We start from the raw sequence: 17,396 nt of genomic DNA on the forward strand, positions 1-17,396 counted from the left end.
AGAGAGAAGAAGTGCCCTTGTCACTCGTTAAAGTGCATGGTGTTCCATAACTAGAGAAAACATGATTCTTTAAGAATCGATAACAATCAGCATGCCACAATACGTCGTTACTTCCTAATGTCTCGACGTTACATATTTGACAATACACACCAAAACCAGCGTTACAAATGTGTGCGTACTTTCATTTGTCACCTATCACCTTATAATTTCAGATAGAGCTAATCACATTGTAACTCGCTTAGACCTTAAATACAATCGCTAAACATTTAATATCTCGAAATCAAGCCGTTTTGAAAGCACTTCTAATAACTCGAAGAACTCTCTCAGCAACTTCTTCTCCAAATTGCAACGGCATCGTTTTGCTTAGATCCATTTCGATTGCCTTCTTCTTAATCATAAGGTCTCTCTTCTCCAACAAACTCCTTTCATTACCATCTTCAATCTCCCTTCCACCATTACTACACAACTCCATCCATATCCTCAACACCTCTTTCGAGATCGGACCGATTTCCTCACGGATAATCTCTTCCACACGCCCCGATTCGCTCTCCTCACACTTCACACTCACTAGAATTCCGGTCGACGAAACAACTTTTCGAAAGAAGAGCGACGACGAGAAGTACGGGCTTACTTCCGGCACGCTGTCGAGTCGGCGTCGATACTTCTCGAGCTCAGTTTCCTCGTAGAAAGTGGTGAGGTAGTCGGGATGGAGGACGATATCGACTCGAGGGATCAAATCGAGGAAGAAGATTAGAAAAGTAGGGCTGCATTGAACTAACTCGAATTGGAAATGAGGAATGTCGTTTGTGGTTTTCAGGTAGCCGGCGATGTTGGTTATGTTGAACGCGCCGCCGTGTGGTTGCTTTAAGTGTAACCAACTTGCAATCATGAAATCAATCTGAAATTCCGAGAAAGTTGGAACAATTTAATTTTTTTAAAAAAAATTAAATTACAACCAAAAGAAAGTTACCGGCGACGGTGGAAGGGCAGATCGGATGAGGAGAGTGCCCTGTGAAGTGCCGGGTTGGTTCTGATAATACTCTACATCCGACGGAACCGTCGACGGAAGTAGATGCTCTCCGACCCCATCATCGACGGCTTGGATTAAATCCACCATCAGATCTCTGTGCGCAGCCGTCAGATGCGGAAACTCCATCAGCTTCGACGCCGGCCGACCACTCCCCATCGCCGCGGACGGCAGCTCCGCCTTGATTACTTGCCGTGTTCTTCCTCTACTTCCTCCTTGGAAACGCAATGGTGGAAGACAATAACAAGCTCTTGGGACCAGCGTCAAGGTTGTCAAAGCCATTTGTGGCCTCTCATTGCTTCATTATCTTTATTTATTTATTTTATTTTTTATTCATAAAAAAATATATTTTAATCATTTTCATTTTCAAATTATTTATAAAGAGGAATGAAACACATTTATAATTATTTTTTAAATTTATTTATACAATTTTATTAAAATCTTTTTTTTTAAGCATAGTTTTTAATATTAAATATTAAAAATAAAAAAATATATACTAAAATTTTCATTTTAATTAGAATTTAGTTATTCACCACATACGAGGATCCATGGATCCATGCCTATGGGTGAGTAGTTATTCACCATTTTAATTAGAATTTAGTTATTCACCGTATAGGAGAATTAATTTAAAATATTTTAATATTGACGTAACAAAAGTAAAGTAGTTAATAATTAATTATTTAATATTAGCTAATGTAATAATTATTTTTTAAATAATTTGTTTATATTCGTAAATACAATTATTTGATTATATTATTCATTTTTTTGGAATTTTTTTCTAGACGCAATGAACAAAATTTTAAACTAAACAGAGTTGTGGGGCCCGAAGAAACCTAACTGAGCAGATATTTTCGTTATCCCTAATCCAATCCGAGCTATCCCATCTTCGACACGGATGAAAATAAGATGCCAAACATGGCGTTGATGGTTTATCCATCTGCAAAAGCTTTCAGTCTTCCGCCGCCGGTGGAATCCCGTTTCAGAGAATTAGTGATAAGGAACGCAGCGTCGAACATGGCGGAGAATGTGCCGATCCGGCCGGGATCGTCGTCGAAGCTGAAGGAGTTTCCACATCTGTCGGCTTCTCATAGAGCTCTGATGACTGATCTCGTCGGCGCCACTGAATCTCGACTCGAAGATCGTCTTCTTCCTTGCACTCTTCCTCCTGATGTTGAATACTTCCAGAATCAGAACGGGACTTCGCAAGGCGCTCTTCTCATCAGATCTGGCTCGCCGGACTCTTCTGTATGCGTCTCTATGTCTCTGTCTCTTAAGAAATTTAGATAATCAAACTGTTTCGAGTGTACTCTGATCTGCTCCCAATTTTAGCGTTCCGGAATTGAGGATTTAAAATTTAAATTTCTTTCATAGTCTGCAGATCGATTAGATAGAAAATTGATTGTTTATGCATCTGTTAAATACTTTTTGAATCCAAATTTATCAAATCTCCAACGCTTAGCATGTTAGATACCACGGATTATTGAGTTATTACATTAATCAAAATCTCTAGCGGTTTGTAATTGTTTTGTTAAGCATTTGAACTAAAATTCTAATGTAAGTGTTTCCAACAAATCAAGAGTATGAGATAATTGTGAAAATTTTGTAGCAGCAGATCCAAATTCAAACTAACAAATTGGTAATGAGATTGTGTTCGTTATTTAATCTATGTTTCTTAACTTTTGTGTTAGATTAATTTCATATTGGGAAGTTGGTTGCATAGCCAGCTACCAACAGGAGCATCATTAAACATTGCAAGCCTTTCTGCCTACTTGAGGCCATCAACTGATGCTCCAAACTTCCTCATAGAATTCATTCAAAGCTCTCCAACCTCCCTCATTCTCATTCTGGATCTACCTCCCAGAAAGGATCTGGTGCTCAATCCAGACTACCTTCAATTGTTCTATGAAGATACAGGATTAGACAAATACCGTAAAGCAATCGAAGAACTCCCTGAAGTACGACCATATGCCATGTCCTCTCTCTTCTTCCGCTCCTTAGTTTCTCCAACTTCCATAATTGTCCGTGTCGATACGGAATCGGGAGGACCCGAACGCATGGAGGAGATTATAGCGAACCATGTCGGTCCCGTTGCAAGAGATGTGATTCGGGTGTGGTTGGATGAATGTGCTTGCAAGGAGAGAGGGGTTGGAGAGATGGAAAGAGGGAACATTGAGAAGAGGGATGAGTTGGTTAAGAAGAAAACCATTGATATAGACTTGGGTTCTAGTTTGCCAAGATTGTTTGGCCAGGAAATAGCAGATAGAGTAGTGGCAGCCATCCAACAAATCTTTGAAGCATGAAATGGTTTTGCTTTGCTTGTTGGTTGTAAATGTATAATGTATTATTTAGATGCTTAATGAAGTTAATTTCATTTATGATTTTAGCGTTGAACGGATAAAAAGGTTAATAAGACTAAGTATTTAAAATACGCTCAGGAAACCAGTGACTCTTTCTATAAGCAAAATTTTAAAGCGTTACAAACTTATAAGAAATTGCTCTGTCGAGGTTCTTAAACTGGCATCTAGACTTAAGTAATTGAACCAAAGGAATACTTAAGTAACTAAACCAAAGGAACAGTGACTAAAAGTAGGTTCCATCATAAATCTTGTCATATTTGATTGCATTTTCCAACCCAGTAAAATCACTTATTCGATATTTTTAAATACTTAAACCATGTTTAGCATTTTCTCAAGTAAAGACAAGACCCGTCTACATATGATGGCTTCAGCTAAGAAATGGAATCAAGTCACTAAAGTTTGATTTTCGCATTTAAGTTGTAATTTTTATGTTAACCTGTCATTTTTTTATGATTCTATTATTATGTTTGAAAATAAATTTATAAACCTTAAGTGACAATGTTTAAAGTGAATTGTTTTAATGGTTTTTTTGCACACTACAGTCATGACATACATGTAATAGTCGTCTTATTTTATAGAAAAAAAAAAGAAAAAAAAGTAGGATAAACATGATCATTCATCTTAATTATTATAGTTACTATATTTAAAATTTTGATGATGTTTTCTAATAAAATTAAGATAATTTTTTTTAATTAGTTTATATTTTCCAGGTATGTAACATAAATATTAAATTTGAAAATTGAATTAGAATATTTTCTTGGATGGTATATAATTTTCCATATTTTATTATATAATTATTTAATGTGATTCTAATTTTTCTCCTTCACTAACTTTAAGGTCGAAAACTATTTTAAGAAAATTAAGAAAACAATTAAAAAAAATTAATATGTACTAATATAATTAAGTAATTTAATGAATTTGACAAATTATAAATAAAGTTAAATTAGATATAAAGAAAACCGTAATTATTTATGCATAATATATATTTACATAAAAAATTTATCAGCTTTCTATTAATGTCATCCTTGATAATTTTTTAAAAAGGAATGTTATTATTATTTTTTTTTATCTTAAAAGAGTAAAATATAAAATACAATAAAGTGCAAGATAATAAATTAAGATCTCAAAATTCAGTAACTTCCAACAAAACACAAATACCATAACAAATTCAGTTCATGAATTTACGGTTGCACACATTAAGTGCATAATATTAATTATTCTCTAAAATATTAATTATTTTAATTAAAATCCAATTTTATGGCTAACTTTCTTTATTTGTATTTGTAATTTATAAAATTAGTTTTTTCTTATTTTATGGACATTTTTAACCCATTATTGTTTTTAATAAAAGTACTCTTTATTTATTTTTAAACTTTATTTTAAAACCTTTTTAAAATTTACAGCTTCAATATATATTTTAAGAAAATGATTTTTAAGAGTTATTAAATAATAAATAATAAAAATTAATTATAAAGTTAGATAAAAATAAAATAAATATATGTATGATGAGCAAAAATATATATTTTGAAAATAACAATAAATTCAAATTGGTTCGATTCAACCCAATGTATAAAGTTTCATTTGTTTAAACCGACCCAAATAAGTTTATAACCCAACAAAAAATTATACGTGAGTTGGGTTGATCGAATTTTTTAAACGTCCCAAATAAATGTGGATCTGGAATTCAAACTTTTAGCTATTCATTAGAATATAAAGAACGAATAAAACGATAGCTCGGTCAAAGTGATCTCGACGAGCAAGGGAGCCCTTTGAGCGTAGGTTGATAAAAAAAAAAAGAAAATAAAAATTGGAGCATTTAATGAAAGGAGTGTGGGTTTTGAAAACATAGAGAATGGAGGGTAAGTTATTTGTTGATGGTTACCAAATATAGAGAGTGTGGATGGATAAGGGGTTGAAATGGTTGTGTATAGGTCGTAGGCGTAAGAAGAGCGATGGAATTTGGGCGTGTCCAGAAGTCTTCTTACAAATGAGTGCAGCACGCGCAGGATCTTTGGTCGCTACTCCAGCTCACTATCCACCCACCTTCCAAACAACCTAAATTCTTCTTCCCCCTCTTCGATTCCTTCTTCTGCTACTCAATTATTCGCTCCAAATTCTGAATGCCACCACATTTTGCGACCGCCTCAACCTCTTCAATCGTCGGATTGGGCTTCCATTCCTGCTGGGAAACCATTTTCGTGCTTGATCTCTTCATCGGAATTCTATGTCTCTCAATTTTGCATCGTTTTTTGTTTCTGGGTCTTCAGGTTTGTTTTTCTGCTCCGCTTGGTGTTTTTCTTGGCTCTCGAGTTGCTGGAATTCTCTCTTTTTTTGTTTTCAATTTTGTTGATCTTTCTGTTATGGATCATCACCTTTGTACATGTTGTGTAGGGTTTTGAACCTCTTGAATGTTTGTCTCTGAATGGTTCATGATTGTTCAATTTCTTTTGATTTTGCTTCTGCTTCTGCTAGTTTGATTTATCTTGGCATCTAATAGAAGCTTGGGTTTGTGATTTACTCATCGATTTCCTCGTCATTTTGCATCGTTTGTTTATCCCCCTTTTCTTAAATGGATTTTTACTCCGTATATTTTCTGTCATGATTTCATATTTATACATTAACTACGATGAAAGTAAGATTTTCCCCTCTATACAATAATAGAATGCCTCTGACTTATGTTTTGATTGAATTTATTGAATTTCATAGGTGTCATTTTCTTAAATGCTGCATTATTCTGGAGATAAGAAGGAAGAAATGAAGATGAAGAACAAATACAGGAAATCAACTACTTTGCGTTGCGATGCAGGGAGCATACGTTTGATATCTGTGGTAATAGGGAGTCTAATGGGGTGTATTCTTCTGCTACAATTATATTCTCCTATAAGCCGCAAGGATACATTTATAGGTCAGGATATCCAACTTCGGACAAGTCATCGCCTGTACTTTCGTGAACTTGAAGAGGTGGAAGAGGAGAAGATTCAAATTCCCCCACCAAGGGGTAAGAGATCACCCCGTGCAGCAAAGCGAAGACCGAAGAGAACAACCACACTGATTGATGAATTTCTTGATGAAGATTCACCACTTAGGCACAAATTCTTTCCTGATCGTAAAACTTCTGTTGATCCAACGATTACAGGAAACGATAGTATGTTCTATTATCCAGGGAGAGTTTGGCTGGATACTGAAGGGAATCCCATCCAAGCTCATGGAGGTGGCGTTTTATACGATGAAATATCTGAAACATACTATTGGTATGGAGAGTATAAAGATGGCCCCACCTACCACGCTCATAAAAAGGGGGCTGCACGGGTAAAATCATCTATACTCTGCCTTTCTGGACCTTCATTTTCTGTAATGTTAGTCTAATGCTTCCACTGGTAAAAAAATTCCGATCACATAAACTGTTGGCGTGCATCTATATGAATTTGTTTGGAACAACACAGTTTGATTAGTGCCTCAGACTTTTTTCTTTCTTATCCATTATTAATAGTATTTTCTTCTTTAGTATAGAAACTTATAATGTCAATTATTGCTCCATGGTGCTTTTATCTGACTTTTATGTTCTTAATACGATGTATATCAGCTTGAGTGATTGTCATATGTTGAATTCCTTCTAGTTCACCACTTTTACCATACTCCAGTCTTGATAAGGTCCTACCCAACTTGTGAATCTTATTAGTTTTTGAGATGGTATGTAATGCTTGAGAGGTTACGTTAAGATCTTGGAGGATGACAGTGAGAAGAAATTTCAATGCAGAGGAAGTGAATGCACTTTGCTGTCTTTGGAGTTGATGGAGAGCATGTTGATTTTGAGATAGTAGGTTAAGATGGAATTTAGATTAAAATAGGTTTTTTTTTGGTTAAATGTTTTGTTGAGGAATCATTTGATGATCCTACTCGTCCTATAAGTCTCTATAAATGATTTGTGGAAGTCAAAGAGTCTAAAGAAAGGTGGATATCCTAATCTCGTTGGCTTTCGGAAAGCTTAAATTACAGCTGATGGACTTTATACAACACATCAAGAAGTTACCAGAAAATCAAGATCTCCAACTGACATGGATAAATAAAGGGGAACTGTTATTAGAAAATGAATCTTGTCATGGGGCAAGAAAAGAAGATGAAATTGACATAATTTGTCTAAAATTCCTAGATCCTTCCCTTTCAAAATTGTTTAATTCCTTTCAAAGATAAATTGACTGAAAAGAGGGCCAACGTGGCCTTATCCCAACTTCCCAACTCTCTTTCTAAGCCCATGGCCATTAGAGGACAAGACGTCGGTGGGTGATTAGAGTCAGAGAAACACCAGGAAAGATGCAACTTTTTTTTTTTTTTGAACCAGAAATGAAACTTTTCATTGAAGAGATGAAAAGAGATTAATGCTCAAAGGATACAAACACCTAATGGTGTGAAGATAAACAAAGTTACAAAGGATTAAATCTTGTAAAGAAAAACCACCAAAGAGTTGGAAAGAGAACACCAAATAGAGGCTTTTAGATGGGCTGACTCAAATTGATCTAACCAAGAACAATGTCTATCTTAAAAAATCCTCTGATTTCATTACAACCAAAGTTCTGAAATCAAAACCTTTTCTGCATTAACCCAAAGCAAATGAGAGTCCAAGTGCAAAGAGGGACCCAAAAGAATCGGAAGAACATTGCTTTTGACATGTGAACAGAAAACCCCCTGCAAATTAAAAATTATGAACAATTTGAACCAGCAAGCCTGAGTGAAAGAGCATTACAAAAAAATTTGGTTGAGAGATTCCCTTGTTTTGTGTCCCCATATCAGCCTACATATATCCTCAGGCAGGGTTGCCTTTACAGCAGTTGGGTGATGAAAAGGAGATTTACTAGAACAATTTACCAACTTTCCTAAGTACCAAATTCTGTTCTCCGAAGACAAATGATATACATGAGAATGCAGTTCTTGTGTTAATTTCAATTTTTTTTTTAATCCTGAAATGGTTTTGCCAACGTTTAGGGACTATTCCTTTCTCATCTGCATTCCAGCAATCCCCCTACTGCTCTATGTATGCTGATGACATTTTGAGTTGCTAAGTTTTGAAACTGGACATAACTTTCTTTATCTTCAAACGGTCTCTCCAGTCAAACACTGTCCTCACTCGAAGTTGACATACAGTCCAGACCCTGAGGAAACAAATCTAGATCGATCTCTATTATTAAATTTCTCTGAAGGCACGTCAATGTTTGTCTCAAAGTACGCATATTTGGAGAAGATAACACCTGTTTCCTTTTGCATTTTAGCGATGAGGCCTACTCTTTCTTCCAGTATCAATTCTTTTGGAAGCAGTTTCAATTTTTGTCTTCTCCTTTAAGCCGTTTTACCTTGAGTTGCTGTCCCCATCTAATGTTTTATTTCAACTGTAAATCTTATGATGAATGGGGAGGTCCAGTCCCTTAGAATCTCTTAGTCCATCTATATCAAAAATAGCTTGGACAACCTTAGTGCCTGATGAAAAAGGCTATGTTCTGTTCTTAGGTACTGCACAATTTTAATATTTTTATATTCCCGAGAATCACGTTTACTTCTTTTGATTAAAGTGAAAAATGGGACTGTAGAGCCTGAATATATTTATGTGGCTGCATTAGCTTTGTCCATATTCCCATGTGAGCCCCTGAAATTGGCTTCTCGGTCTGTTTTGTTAACCCATGGATCTATGAATTTTCTTTTTCTGTCACTTGTATTTTATCAATATGATTTTTCTGTTTCTGTACTTTTCTTCTCATGCTGAAGTTTCAGTTGCAGCTTTGGCATGGGACTAAGTTTAAGGTTGTTTCCCCTTGATTTTTCTTAGTTATGCACGCTAAGAATGGACACTAGTGGCTAGTTAATGAACGGATGAAAAGAACAATTCTTCAATATAATTTGCTTTTGTAGAATCAAAAATCTTAATATTGCAATAAATGAAAGACATTTCCCTTGCATTTCGATTGGGAGTTTATCTTTAATAGGGCTCTTCATGAAATTGTAAGCTTTAAGTTGAGTGATAGTGTCAATCATCTTTCAAGGGATTTCAGTTGCTTGTTTGGCTTCTCAAGTTCTATTTGTGTTGCATTATCTAGGAAAGGATTTTGCATCTTTGTGGTAGTCTAAACTGCATACATAATCAAATCCTCTCTTGCAACTAGTTGACTCAATCATGATACTTATAGTTTGGCAAAACTGAGTTTCCTTTCAGTCTAACGGCGGCAAAACTGAGTTTCCTTTCAGTCTAACGGCTGAGCCACTTGGGGAGTTGGAGTTTCCATAGATTTTTTGGGATTTTGAAAATCTCGAACGTCATCAAGAGGTCTACTTTGGACGTTTCTCTTTTAGGTATGATTTATCTCTATATGCATAATAGTAGTACGGGAAGAGGATCAAAATAGAAAAAGAAAATTGTTAGGGAGGGAAGAGAATAAATTAAAGGAGTATTAAAGAAGTGCATATGCGCATCAAAATTTATTTACAGTTGATAGAAAAATATTAAACAGAGTTTATTGAGATTTGAGGCTAAAGTTGGTACTTCCCATTAGGGATATGGTTAGCTTGATGATTCTAGGCTCAAGAACTCAGACACCCTTCTCTTTATGATTCTAGTGGGACGTCCATTTAAAATAGACACGAAGGTCCTATGACTATACATCGTTTAAGCCTTTCCCGGACGTTTTTCCTTGAAAGAAACAATCAAATCTTTAACAACTAAGCAAAGTCCTTTGATTGGGTTATAGAATCTTGTATGCTTTTAGTTCTTTCTTGGCGTAAAAACGAAGTAAAAAAAATTGTAACTTGTCAGTTCCCTTAACGATCTGCTGTCCTCCTTTGAATATCACCACCATCTACTAAATTCTCTTTGTCTACCAAACGCTTCTTTGGGTCCACCTCCCACCTCCTATACTGAAGTTGAAGAGTCTTTTAGGTTAACTCCATCTTGAATCTGTGTCCCCCAAGTTCTAGAGACCACAATTTGAGATGGAACCCGAGCTACTCGGTGTGTATCAACTTCACGCTAAGCTATTCAACTTTTGTGGTCATCAATATTGGTTGTTACTATCTTCATTCAACAGAACATGCTATGGAGTAGTTCCTTCGGGTCTTCTTTCAAGATTAAGGTGAAGATTTTGTAGAAATTTTCAGTCGAAGGTGTTTTTTTTAGGGAAATGGCTTAAAAAGAACCCCTAGAGCGGTGCTAAAAAAGAACCATCAATTTTTTATTTGCTTTAAGATCGAGTAGTGCTGTGCTGTTTTAGCTTTAATTTTACTACATTTTCCACCTTTGTTCATGTGATAAAGGTTCACTGCTATGTTCTCTCTTCTTTGTCACTAGAATCATTTATTCTCAACGTGCGCAACAAATTAGCCTTCGAAACTTGACTAAAACATTTTGATGTTCTTATGATTAGGTCGACATTATAGGAGTTGGTTGCTACTCCTCCAAAGACTTGTGGACCTGGAAAAGCGAAGGCATTGTTTTGACAGCGGAAGAAACAAATGAGACCCATGATCTTCACAAATCCAACGTACTCGAGAGGCCGAAAGTAATCTATAATTCAAAGACTGGAAAATACGTAATGTGGATGCATGTCGATGATGCGAACTATACGAAAGCTTCTGTGGGTATCGCCGTTAGTGATTACCCGACCGGCCCATTCGATTATCTTTACAGCAAAAGACCCCATGGGTTTGACAGTAGAGATATGACAATGTTCAAAGATGATGATGGTACAGCCTATCTCGTTTACTCATCTGTAGACAATAGTGAACTTCATATAGGACCTCTCACCGAAGATTATCTCGATGTGACCAATGTTGCGAGAAGGATTCTCATCGGCCAGCATCGGGAAGCACCAGCTTTGTTCAAACACCAGGGAACTTACTACATGATCACATCAGGGTGCACGGGATGGGCACCGAATGAGGCATTGACACATGCAGCAGAGTCGATCATGGGTCCATGGGAGACGATGGAAAACCCGTGTATAGGAGGAAACAAGATGTTTCGACTAGCTACATTCTTTGCTCAGAGCACATTTGTTCTTCCCCTACCTTCATATCCCAGCTTGTTTATTTTCATGGCAGACCGATGGAATCCCGCCAACCTTAGAGACTCGAGGTACATTTGGTTGCCATTAATGGTCGGAGGACTTGTCGATGAACCACTCGACTACAATTTTGGGTTCCCTTTGTGGTCAAGAGTGTCTATATATTGGCATAGAAAGTGGAAGCTTCCTAAGGGCTGGAATCCGTTGAAATGACACGAACTGTTCTTTCGATCGACCCCGCTCAATGTACCATACAAAGAAAGGTCGTTGTTTGATTCTTTCAGTGTCCCATAGTTTTCCTTACCAAGTCAATAATGTTTAACTTAGTTCATATTATAGGCACAGAATTTTCAACCCATAAGTGAACTTATTATACCTTTTGATTAATAATCATTATATTAGGTTTTAAATTTCAATCTTCTCTTTCCCTTTTCAATTCATATGATAATATTCGCTCGTTACTTAGAGATATTCATATGATAATATTCGCTCATACTTCAGATACGAGATACTGGTACATGAATAATTTAATACATATATCTTTCAAATAAATTTAACTCTCGTCACTTTTTATAATAATATAAGTCCACTACTAGTAGATATTGTGTGTTTTGGTCCGTTACGTATTGCCGTTAGCCTCACTGTTTTAAAACGTGTCAGCTAGAGAGAGGTTTCCACACCTTTATAAGGAATGTTTGGTTCCTCTCTCCAACAGATGTTGGATCTCATAATTCACGCCCTACGCCCTTGAGGACTCAGCGTTCTCACTAGCACATCGCTCGGTGTCTGGCTTTGATACTATTTGTAACAGCCCAAGCACACGTAGTAGATATTGTTTACTTTAGCCTAGTATGTATAGTCATCAACCTTACAATTTTAAAATGCCTCCGGTATGGAGAGCTTTCTACACCTTTGTAAGGAATGTTTCGTTCTCTTTTCCAATTGATGTGGGATCTCACAATATTTAGTTGTTATTAATCAAGTACGCGGATCTCTCACGTACATATACCTCGTATCCATAAATGCATGAAACAAGTTTAATATCAAACACGTCCCCTCGTAGCTTGGCTTGGATTTCATTAGTTTGTTAATAACATTGCTAAAAGATTTTAATATTACAAAGTAAATCTCAAATCTCAAATGGAAAAAAACGGAGTAAAAAACCAAATGTTGAAATAGAGAGAGATCTTTTTCAATGTGAACTACTACTCTGGCGACTCTTCTCTCCGTCCAGTGGTTCAGGCGTCCATGCGGCGGCCCAGACCACCGCCTGCCCCTTCCAAGCCAAGAAAATTCCGGCATCGGCGTCCTCGCCGTCATCCAACACCGTCCACCCATCCCTATACCTCCTTAAAAGCGCACGTACGTCGTCGTTTACATCCTCACTAAACGACACCGGTTTGAAACCGCCCTCATGCAAACGACGAGCCCAACGCGCAGCCGTCTCGCGCCTCTCAACACACTCCGCTGGCGCGCGTGCAAGCAAGTCCACGATAGCGCGTCCAGCGGCGCGTTCGAGCATCAACTTTTCATCACTTGTGGAAGGGAAACTTCCGTCCAAGGAATCAAAGTAAACCCTAAACCACCGTAAACATTCTTGAACGTCTTTGACAAAGTCAACGCCGTCGCTATCGAGATCTGCCTGCTCCTCCACCACAGTGATTATCCTCGGCCGCAAAGCTCCGAACCGTGAAATCAGAAAATCGCGGCGGTTTTCGACCGGCGTGACGGAGCGGAAGGCGCCGACGCAGTTAATTGCAAGGGCTTCGTCGTCATTAACCCCTAACTCCGTGAAATTTAGCTGTGAAATGTCGCCGGAGTAATATATTGCTTTGAATTTGAAGGGAACCCCCATAAGCCTCGCGAATTTCTCTATTCTTCTGCTAATTTCTCTCATCACCTTCTGCAAATCCATTTACAATACAGTACTTAAGAATTTATTTTATCTATTTATTTCTTAACCATTTCTAAAAGAAAATCCAAATAAGATTATAACTTAATCCTATGTATTATGAACAAAGTATAATTTTTTTTTTTAAATAATTAAAAATCAAGAACAACCGGACAACCCAACCTAAAAACTTAAATTACTTACCCCAATTGGTAAATGTTTGATATTTGAAAGTATAATTTTTTTAAATAATTAAAAAATAAGAACAATCAGACGACAACTTAAATTACTAATGGTGATTTATAAGTGTTTGATATTTGAAAGTCTAATCTATAAATGTTTGATATTTGAAAGTATAATTTTTTTAAATAATTAAAAAATAAGAACAAAATTCAGAACCCAATCTCATTGTAAATATTTGATATTTGAAAAAATATATATTTTTTTAAAATAATTAAAAAAATAAGAACGACCCCAACCCAACCTAAAAACTTGAATTATTGACCCAAGAATTAACTTCAAATTTCCAACTTGTATACACCTTATTAGGAATGAGGACTTTCCTGAGTGTCCACTTTAAGCATAAGATCTGAGCTTTTGGTTTTTGAAAATAACTCGTATCAATGTAAATGTATTTCTTACTTTATAAACTCATGATCGTTTCTCTAATTAGCTACCGTGGAACTCTCTCCCAACAAATATAACATAAATTTATAAATTTCAAACCTTATCCGATCTGGCTGCGACTAGTGTCGTGAGCCTAAGGTGTGGAGTTTCGTCTGACCGAGATGCTAGAGCTTCAAGGAAAGTTGGCCATTGAGTACAAAAGGAGTTACTAATATCAATTATATGCAACTTCTTCTCTCCTTCAAAAGCCTCCATGATAACACCATTTGAAGCAACATGACCAAACGTCATCCATGGACTCACCTCTTGAAACTTCAATACCATTCTTCTCATCGACGCGAAACAAGACCGTTTCTCCGACACCATTGCCAAGGTTCGGTAGCACCGTTCACCAGAGTTCGTGACATGACTAAACATAGCTCGAAGAAAGTAAAAAGCCAATTTTTGATCAATATCGCCATAGGGCGAACCAAGCTCGTTAAGCATCCACATGAGTTGTTGGATTCGAGAAGCGTTGTTATCAACAATGGCAATGGCAGTTTGGACGATCAACGTAGAAGCCCAACCATTAGAGAATTCCAAGTTCACGTCTAAAGGGGCGAACCATCGATCAGTAGAATTGATAGTACCTAATAAAATTACGGATAAACAAACAACATCTTTTTTTAAATGATCTCGTACCAATAAAAATAGTATTACTTACTTATATACTCGTGATCTTGATGAACATGGTCGTTATCAGGACGATGGTTGGAAGAAGAGGAGGCAGAGAAATGTTGTTGATCCACCATGAAGGAGCTGGTGAAGCATTGTTCAGGTGGTGATGGGATGAGGAAGCAATGATTTTGAAGATCAACAGAATTCTTGGAGCTGGTGCTTGAGTTGTAAGATTGATCAGAAGGTTGATGAAGGTTGGAGACAAGCCTGAACAAGGTATCCATTAATAAGAACACTTGAAGAACAGGAGAAAAAAAAGGGAAATTTTGTGGGATTGATTTGAAAAGGCATGAAATTGGGGAAGAGGAAGTGGAAAAATTGGTGGGTCTGACAAAAGATGATGAAAGTGAAGAAGAAAAGGGTTAGGAAATGTCGAGATCATTTCATAAGTTGGTGGCTTTTGCATACCTTTCCACTGTTCATCCACTCTTTCTCTCTCTACATTTCTTTATCCAACTATATATTATATTCAACGTAACCATTATACAATATAGTTTTCTTTTAATAATTATCTTATAGAAACTAAAGTTGTATATTCAAAATGTGACTTCTTTAATCATAATATATTATTTTGATTATGCTAAAAGTATGCCAAATGGAGGTTTTGAGGGAGGAGAGAGAGAGGGATAAGGAAGAAGTAAAGCTGCCGGCGTGCCTATTATCATCATCCATCTCCTTATCTCAATTTGATTGGGTCGATTGGATCGAGTTGAAATATTTTTTAGACTCAATCTAATTGTTCAAGTTGAAATTACTCTTATCCCAATTCAACCAATCATAAATTTTTTGAGTTAGGTTGGTTCGAGTTGAAACATTTCTTTTAGACTCCGTCTAATTGTTTAAAGGTTTACATGTTGTAATGACTTTGCTTTCGGCTTTCTTAAGGTCTCCTACGAATGGAGATATGATAAATTCTTTAATTATAAATTCATGATCATTCTCTAAATTAGCCAACGTGGACTTTCAATCCAACACCTCCCCTCGAACAAAATATGTCTCCCCTTAATCAAGGCTCGACTCCTTTTTCTTTTGCAGTCATCTTAGTCATTTTTTACTATGCCTTCGACTTTTTCTCTTGGAGTTTTTTGTTCGACATTTGAGAATTCTACTGGCATGACTAAGTTTAGGGCATGACTCTAATGTCATGTTAGATGAACACGACTTTCCATAATGGTATGATATTGTCCACTTTGAACCTAAATTTCAATATTTTTGAAATGAATGAAAATAATATATAATACACCATGTTTGATTCGATTCAATAGAATTCTATAAAATTTTCATTTATTTAAATTGAACTTAATCCAAAAATAAATTTATAATCGACTAAATTGATTTGGATTGAATTGATCGAATTTTTCGAATCATGGGTTATTTGAACGATAGAGTTGGTGTGATCGGTTTGGTTTTCGTTTCTTATTTTGTTTGTGGTAAACAAAGAAAGGTCGACAACAACGTTATTGTTTGATAGTACAAAAATAAATGTGTAGGCTTTTGAGGGAGCTTTCTGCTGAAACTTACAAAACCAAAAAAAAAGAAAAAAGAAAAAAAAGAAAAAAAAAATGAATCTTTCAAAGGTGGGTTTTTCGTTATCATTATGTCTCAAACCCAACTTGGCTCTTATTTGTCTCAATCCTCTTGTCCTCAACCCACTCCTTATAATCTTACATTTTTACATTTTAAAAAAAATATATTTATTTATATTATGGAACAAAACATAATAAAACGTGTTTGGTGTTACAATCGCACTCGTTTAACAGCAGGATGACGATTGTGTGGTGCTTGTTCTAACCTAGTAAACAAGTCAGACATACAAAAGATCGAACTTTCCAAACATTCTCGATGTAGTCTTTAGTCTAAAATTTAGAGAGAGAATGTTTTTTTTTTTTTTTTTAAACATGATTGAGAAAATGAGTTGAAAACAATTTGAAAGAAAGTGTCGCAGATGTCAATTGCTTGGAAGACACTTGGACAAAAGAGCTTACAATACTAAGGTGAAGAAGTTTGATATCTAATTGGTCTCTGTTACGGTACATTTTGTGGCATTTTATGTTTGTAGGAGTAGAAATAATTTTGTTCGAAATGTCTCACACACATCAATTATAATGATAAAATAATACAACATGAAAGCAAATAAAAGAGTTCACCAGGCCATAGGACATGCAATCATAGATCTGATTACTTCACTCCTTCCTTCCCCTCGTTTGATAGAGAGTTTTCTTATCTCCCAATACACTGAATGTAGAATCTTTAATAGGTGATGATGACCATTTCTGTAGATACTGAAGCCCAATCTAAGATTCACAAGGAATCGTAAGAGCCCACTTGAAGAACTACCATTGAGAAAGAAATCTTTATTCAATTCATATAATCTTTTTGAAGCTAGCATCGCTAGTTGACTCCTCTTCGTCGACAACTAGCCAGCAGTTACCGACGGGACTTCCTTGCCTTCTGCCTACCCGCCTTCTCTTATCTTACCCTTCAGAACTCTACACAAACCCTCGTAACTTAAATCACGCCTTGGACAAACATGACTGTGACACTTTGCTTTAAGTAATCTAATGTCGAGCGGCCTCTTAATTTTTTTAAAAAAAAGCATGTGAACGAGTCCAAAACATATTATAAAACTCGTCTTTTAACTTAGTCTCGGATCGAATACAAGCATATAGCTTTTCATGACGTTAAAGGACAGGTCAATTATTGTTAGTTAATCCATCCAACATATGGAATTTTTC

General features: G+C 36.1%; 4 protein-coding genes across 5 annotated transcripts; 2 read left to right on the forward strand and 2 right to left on the reverse strand.

The window, feature by feature from the left end:
* LOC111451176 (red chlorophyll catabolite reductase-like) lies at positions 1 to 1,309 on the reverse strand. The gene is made up of 2 exons (XM_023091486.1): positions 971 to 1,309; positions 1 to 898 (listed from the first exon to the last, which is right to left on the reverse strand). The coding sequence occupies exons 1-2, from the start codon at positions 1,307 to 1,309 to the stop codon at positions 281 to 283; spliced, it is 957 nt and encodes a 318-aa protein (XP_022947254.1). The 3' UTR covers positions 1 to 280.
* A 568-nt stretch (positions 1,310 to 1,877) lies between these two features.
* On the forward strand, positions 1,878 to 3,410 carry LOC111451765 (red chlorophyll catabolite reductase). The gene is made up of 2 exons (XM_023092304.1): positions 1,878 to 2,272; positions 2,716 to 3,410. The coding sequence occupies exons 1-2, from the start codon at positions 1,934 to 1,936 to the stop codon at positions 3,325 to 3,327; spliced, it is 951 nt and encodes a 316-aa protein (XP_022948072.1). The 5' UTR covers positions 1,878 to 1,933; the 3' UTR covers positions 3,328 to 3,410.
* A 1,826-nt stretch (positions 3,411 to 5,236) lies between these two features.
* On the forward strand, positions 5,237 to 11,842 carry LOC111451604. The gene is made up of 3 exons (XM_023092076.1): positions 5,237 to 5,651; positions 6,091 to 6,693; positions 10,788 to 11,842. Exons 2-3 carry the CDS (start codon positions 6,106 to 6,108, stop codon positions 11,637 to 11,639), a joined length of 1,440 nt encoding a protein of 479 aa, XP_022947844.1. The 5' UTR covers positions 5,237 to 5,651; positions 6,091 to 6,105; the 3' UTR covers positions 11,640 to 11,842.
* Positions 11,843 to 12,483: 641 nt separating this feature from the next.
* Positions 12,484 to 15,015, reverse strand: LOC111451501 (protein SHORT-ROOT-like). Of its 2 annotated transcripts, none has more exons than XM_023091952.1 (3): positions 14,648 to 15,015; positions 14,044 to 14,534; positions 12,484 to 13,329 (listed from the first exon to the last, which is right to left on the reverse strand). In XM_023091952.1, the coding sequence occupies exons 1-3, from the start codon at positions 14,883 to 14,885 to the stop codon at positions 12,619 to 12,621; spliced, it is 1,440 nt and encodes a 479-aa protein (XP_022947720.1). In that variant the 5' UTR covers positions 14,886 to 15,015; the 3' UTR covers positions 12,484 to 12,618. The 2 variants fall into 2 exon arrangements, with proteins under 2 accessions (XP_022947720.1, XP_022947719.1); XM_023091951.1 differs by having other exon boundaries at positions 14,044 to 14,573.
* Positions 15,016 to 17,396: the final 2,381 nt, after the last annotated feature.

This window comes from Cucurbita moschata, unplaced genomic scaffold (genome assembly GCF_002738365.1).
Source record: "Cucurbita moschata cultivar Rifu unplaced genomic scaffold, Cmos_1.0 Cmo_Scf00013, whole genome shotgun sequence".
Lineage (NCBI taxonomy): Eukaryota > Viridiplantae > Streptophyta > Magnoliopsida > Cucurbitales > Cucurbitaceae > Cucurbita > Cucurbita moschata.

What these genes read in the sequence shown, in the direction of transcription:
- LOC111451604 (XM_023092076.1), top strand. Translation starts at nt 6,106, where the DNA reads ATGCTGCATTATTCTGGAGATAAGAAGGAAGAAATGAAGATGAAGAAC. An exon ending in ATAAAAAGGGGGCTGCACGG is followed by an intron (nt 6,694 to 10,787) that starts GTAAAATCATCT and finishes TCTTATGATTAG; the next exon opens with GTCGACATTATAGGAGTTGG.
- LOC111451501 (XM_023091951.1), bottom strand. Translation starts at nt 14,885, where the DNA reads ATGGATACCTTGTTCAGGCTTGTCTCCAACCTTCATCAACCTTCTGAT. An exon ending in TCAAGATCACGAGTATATAA is followed by an intron (nt 14,574 to 14,647) that starts GTAAGTAATACT and finishes TAATTTTATTAG; the next exon opens with GTACTATCAATTCTACTGAT. An exon ending in TCGCAGCCAGATCGGATAAG is followed by an intron (nt 13,330 to 14,043) that starts GTTTGAAATTTA and finishes ATGGATTTGCAG; the next exon opens with AAGGTGATGAGAGAAATTAG.
- LOC111451765 (XM_023092304.1), top strand. Translation starts at nt 1,934, where the DNA reads ATGCCAAACATGGCGTTGATGGTTTATCCATCTGCAAAAGCTTTCAGT. An exon ending in CTGGCTCGCCGGACTCTTCT is followed by an intron (nt 2,273 to 2,715) that starts GTATGCGTCTCT and finishes CTTTTGTGTTAG; the next exon opens with ATTAATTTCATATTGGGAAG.
- LOC111451176 (XM_023091486.1), bottom strand. Translation starts at nt 1,309, where the DNA reads ATGGCTTTGACAACCTTGACGCTGGTCCCAAGAGCTTGTTATTGTCTT. An exon ending in CTGCCCTTCCACCGTCGCCG is followed by an intron (nt 899 to 970) that starts GTAACTTTCTTT and finishes TCGGAATTTCAG; the next exon opens with ATTGATTTCATGATTGCAAG.